Consider the following 6,000-nt stretch of genomic DNA (forward strand, 5'->3'; position numbering starts at 1 on the left):
ATAGGTAGGTGTAGGTAGGTGTGGGGAGTAGTAGTACATACATAGAGAGGTGTGTAGGTGTAGGGAGGAGTAGTATGACATAGTAGGTAGGTAGGTGTAGGTAGGTGTATCCCCTATGGCAGTACATACATAGAGGGGTGTGTGTAGGCGTAGGGAGGAGTAGGTAGGTAGGTGTGGGGAGCAGTAGTACATAGAGGTGTGTAGGTGTGGGGTGGAGTAGTATGACATAGTAGGTAGGTAGGTGTAGGTAGGTGCAGTACATAGATAGAGGTGTGTAGGTGTAGGGAGTAGTAGGACATAGTAGGTAGGTGTAGGTAGATGAATCCCCTATGGCAGTACATACACAGAGGTGTGTAGGTGTAGGGAGTAGTAGGACATAGTAGGTAGGTGTAGGTAGATGAATCCCCTATGGCAGTACATACATACATAGAGGTGTGTAGGTGTGGGGTGTAGTAGTATGACATAGTAGGTAGGTAGGTGAATCCCCTATGGCAGTACATACACAGAGGTGTGTAGGTGATGTGAGTCAGGTATGTGATAACGGGCAGTGTGTGGTCCTCACCCCCCGGACACACCCCCTCCTCCTCCTCCTCCTCCTCGGGCCTAGCCCCAGTAGTACACAGTGTGTGATGGGAGAGGAGGGGAGCCGAGTCCTCCATACACACACAGATCTATAGAGAAGTGTATGGGGGGTGCACAGTGCCAGGGATGACAGCTCTGGGGACACCTTGTGCTCCTCCCACACATGGGCTGATGACGGGTGACACATGACAGAGGTGACAGCACCCTCCCTGCACACCTAGATAGAGGGGGGCGGGGAGGGGGTGGTGTGCCGGACCCGGGGGGGGGGGTGCTCAGCATCCCTGATCCCAGCACCCCGGGGAGGGGGGCGGACACTACACCTAGAAGGGGGGCGGGGGAGATCGGCTGACCGGGACCTCCGCTCCCCCGGCACCCCCCCCGCCTACACACAATGCACTGCTCCCTGATCGGGGGGCACTCACCGATATGGCTGTCCTCGATGTGCTCGATCAGCTCGGCCAGGGTGGTGAAGTGGAGCCCGCAGCCCCCGAAGCGGCAGGCATTGGAGAAGAAGGAGGCGGCGGCGATCCCTGTCATCATGGTGTGGTCATTGAGGTCCGGGTCGGGCTGTGAGTGGGGGAGCCGGGCAGAGATGGAGGGACAGAGGATGGCAGCCGGTGCTGTAGGACAGAGGGAGGGAGGGATGGAGGAGGAGGCCCGAGCGGAGGAGGCGGCTGGAGGGAGCAGCTGAGAGGAGGAGGAGGAGGACACAGCTGGGACTGAGGAGGAGGAGGGACCTCAGCATCTCACAGCTGGACTGACAGCCCGGACCTCAACTGACAGATCACCGATCAACATCCATACACCAAGCTGCACCGACCGATCAGTCCCCACCCTGCACTGACAGATCTACCACACTGCACCCTGCACTGACAGATCTACTACCGACCAGTCCTTACACTGCACCCTGCACTGACATCTACCACCGACCAGCCCCCACACTGCACCCTGCACTGACAGATCTACTACCAACCAGTCCTCACACTGCACCCTGCACTGACATCTACCACCGACCAGCCCCCACACTGCACCCTGCACTGACAGATCTACTACTGACCAGTCCCTACACTGCACCCTGCACTGATAGATCTACCACACCGACCAGTCCCTACACTGCAACCTGCACTAACAGATCTACTACCGACCAGTCCCTACACTGCACCTTGCACTGACAGATCTACTACTGATCAGTCCTCACACTGCACCCTGCACTGACTGACCTACTACCGATCATTCCCAACACTGCACCCTGCACTGACATCTACCACAGATCAGTCCTCACACTGCACCCTGCACTGACAGATCTACTACCGACCAGTCCCTACACTGCACCCTGCACTGACATATCTACTACTGACCAGTCCCCACAGTGCACCCTGCACTGACAGATCTACTACCGACCAGTCCCTACACTGCACCCTGCACTGACAGATCTACCACCGACCAGTCCCTACACTGCACCCTGCACTGACAGATCTACTACCGACCAGTCCCTACACTGCACCCTGCACTGACAGATCTACCACACCGACCAGCCCCCACACTACACCCTGCACCGACACATCTACTACCGACCAGTCCCTACACTGCACCCTGCACTGACAGATCTACTACCGACCAGTCACTACACTGCACCTAGCACTGACAGATCTACTACTGATCAGTCCCTACACTGCACCCTGCACTGACAGATCTACTACTGATCAGTCCTCACACTGCACCCTGCACTGACAGATCTACTACCGACCAGTCCCCACACTGCACCCTGCACTGACATCTATCACGATCATTCCCAACACTGCACCCTGCACTGACATCTACCACCGATCAGTCCTCACACTGCACCCTGCACTGACAGATCTACTACTCCGACCAGTCCCTACCCTGCACTGACAGATCTACTACACTGACTAATCCCCACACTGCACCCTGCACTGACAGATCTACTACCGACCAGTCCCTACACTGCACCCTGCACTGACAGATCTACTACCGACCAGTCCTCACACTGCACCCTGCACTGACATCTACCACCAACCAGCCCCCACACTGTACCCTGCACTGACAGATCTACTACCGACCAGTCCCCACACTGCACCCTGCACTGACAGATCTACTACTGACCAGTCCCCACACTGCACCCTGCACTGACATATCTACTACACTGACCAGTCCCTACACTGCACCCTGCACTGACAGATCTACCACCGACCAGTCCCTACACTGCACCCTGCACTGATAGATCTACCACACCGACCAGTCCCTACACTGCACCCTGCACTGACAGATCTACTACCGACCAGTCCCTACACTGCAACCTGCACTAACAGATCTACTACCGACCAGTCCCTACACTGCACCTTGCACTGACAGATCTACTACTGATCAGTCCCTACACTGCACCCTGCACTGACAGATCTACTACTGATCAGTCCTCACACTGCACCCTGCACTGACTGACCTACTACCGATCATTCCCAACACTGCATCCTGCACTGACATCTACCACAGATCAGTCCTCACACTGCACCCTGCACTGACAGATCTACTACCGACCAGTCCCTACACTGCACCCTGCACTGACAGATCTACTACCGACCAGTCCCCACAGTGCACCCTGCACTGACAGATCTACTACCGACCAGTCCCTACACTGCACCCTGCACTGACAGATCTACCACCGACCAGTCCCTACACTGCACCCTGCACTGACAGATCTACTACCGACCAGTCCCTACACTGCACCCTGCACTGACATATCTACCACACCGACCAGCCCCTACATTACACCCTGCACCGACAGATCTACTACCGACCAGTCCCTACACTGCACCCTGCACTGACAGATCTACTACCGACCAGTCCCTACACTGCACCTTGCACTGACAGATCTACTACTGATCAGTCCCTACACTGCACCCTGCACTGACAGATCTACTACTGATCAGTCCTCACACTGCACCCTGCACTGACAGATCTACTACCGACCAGTCCCCACACTGCACCCTGCACTGACATCTATCACGATCATTCCCAACACTGCACCCTGCACTGACATCTACCACCGATCAGTCCTCACACTGCACCCTGCACTGACAGATCTACTACTCCGACCAGTCCCTACCCTGCACTGACAGATCTACTACACTGACCAATCCCCACACTGCACCCTGCACTGACAGATCTACTACCGACCAGTCCCTACACTGCACCCTGCACTGACAGATCTACTACCGACCAGTCCCTACACTGCACCCTGCACTGACAGATCTACTACCGACCAGTCCTCACACTGCACCCTGCACTGACAGATCTACTACCGACCAGTCCCCACACTGCACCCTGCACTGACAGATCTACTACCGACCAGTCCCCACACTGCACCCTGCACTGATATATCTACTACACCGACCAGTCCCTACACTGCACCCTGCACTGACAGATCTACCACCGACCAGTCCCTACACTGCACCCTGCACGGACAGATCTACCACACCGACCAGTCCCTACACTACACCCTGCACTGACGGATCTACTACCGACCAGTCCCTACACTACACCCTGCACTGACGGATCTACTACCGACCAGTCCCTACACTGCACCCTGCACTGACAGATCTAGCACACCGACCAGCCCCCACACTGCACCCTGCACTGACAGATCTACTACCGACCAGTCCCTACACTGCACCCTGCACTGACATCCACCACCGACCAGTCCCCACACTGCACCCTGCACTGACATATCTACTACGCTGACCAGTCCCTACACTGCACCCTGCACTGACAGATCTACCACCGACCAGTCCCTACACTACTGCACCCTGCACTGATAGATCTACCACACCGACCAGTCCCTACACTGCACCCTGCACTGACAGATCTACTACCGACCAGTCCCTACACTGCACCCTGCACTGACAGATCTACTACTGACCAGTCCCTACACTGCAACCTGCACTAACAGATCTACTACCGACCAGTCCCTACACTGCACCTTGCACTGACAGATCTACTACTGATCAGTCCCTACACTGCACCCTGCACTGACAGATCTACTACTGATCAGTCCCCACACTGCACCCTGCACTGAGAGACCTACTACTGATCAGTCCCAACACTGCACCCTGCACTGACATCTACCACCGATCAGTCCTCACACTGCACCCTGCACTGACAGATCTACCACACCAACCAGCCCCCACACTGCACCCTGCACTGACAGATCTACTACCGACCAGTCCCTCACTGCACCCTGCACTGACAGATCTACTACCGATCAGTCCCTACACTGCACCTTGCACTGACAGATCTACTACTGATCAGTCCCTACACTGCACCCTGCACTGACAGATCTACTACCAATCAGTCCTCACACTGCACCCTGCACTGACAGATCTACTACCAATCAGTCCCCACACTGCACCCTGCATTGACTGACCTACTACCAATAATTCCCAACACTGCACCCTGCACTGACATCTACCACCGATCAGTCCTCACACTGCACCCTGCACTGACAGATCTACTACCGACCAGTCCCTACACTGCACCCTGCACTGACAGATCTACTACCGACCAGTCCCTACACTGCACCCTGCACTGACAGATCTACTACCGACCAGTCCCCACAGTGCACCCTGAACTGACATATCTACTATACCGACCAGTCCCCACACTGCACCCTGCACTGACATATCTACTACACCGACCAGTGCTCACACTGCACCCTGCACTGACAGATCTACTACCGACCAGTCCCCACACTGCACCCTGCACTGACATATCTACTACACCGACCAGTCCCTACACTGCACCTTGCACTGACAGATCTACCACCGACCAGTCCCCACACTGCACCCTGCACTGACAGATCTACTACCGACCAGTCCCCACAGTGCACCCTGAACTGACATATCTACTATACCGACCAGTCCCCACACTGCACCCTGCACTGACATATCTACTACACCGACCAGTGCTCACACTGCACCCTGCACTGACAGATCTACTACCGACCAGTCCCTACACTGCACCTTGCACTGACAGATCTACTACTGATCAGTCCCTACCCTGCACCCTGCACTGACAGATCTACTACTGATCAGTCCTCACACTGCACCCTGCACTGACAGATCTACTACCGACCATTCCCCACACTGCACCCTGCACTGACTGACCTACTACCGATCATTCCCAACACTGCACCCTGCACTGACATCTACCACCGCCCAGTCCCCACACTGCACCCTGCACTGACAGATCTGCTACCAAGCAGTCCCCACACTGCACTCTTCACTGACATCTGCCACCGATCATTCCCAACACTGCACCCTGCACTGACATCTACCACCGATCATTCCCAACACTGCACCCTGCACTCACATCTACCACCGATTATTCCCAACACTGCACCCT

General features: G+C 55.7%; 1 protein-coding gene across 1 annotated transcript in view; it reads right to left on the reverse strand.

Moving 5' to 3' along the window:
- JAZF1 (JAZF zinc finger 1) overlaps nucleotides 1-1,243 on the reverse strand; it is a 400,632-nt gene extending 399,389 nt beyond the window's left edge. Inside the window, exon 1 of the mRNA XM_082259198.1 lies at nucleotides 1,005-1,243. Within this exon, the coding sequence (XP_082115324.1) occupies nucleotides 1,005-1,122 (118 nt within the window). The 5' untranslated portion in view covers nucleotides 1,123-1,243. The remainder of the gene's footprint in view (nucleotides 1-1,004) is intronic.
- Between the last annotated feature and the right edge of the window lie 4,757 nt (nucleotides 1,244-6,000).

Source organism: Pelophylax lessonae (assembly GCF_965119305.1).
Source record: "Pelophylax lessonae genome assembly, chromosome: 5".
Classification (NCBI taxonomy): Eukaryota; Metazoa; Chordata; class Amphibia; order Anura; family Ranidae; genus Pelophylax; species Pelophylax lessonae.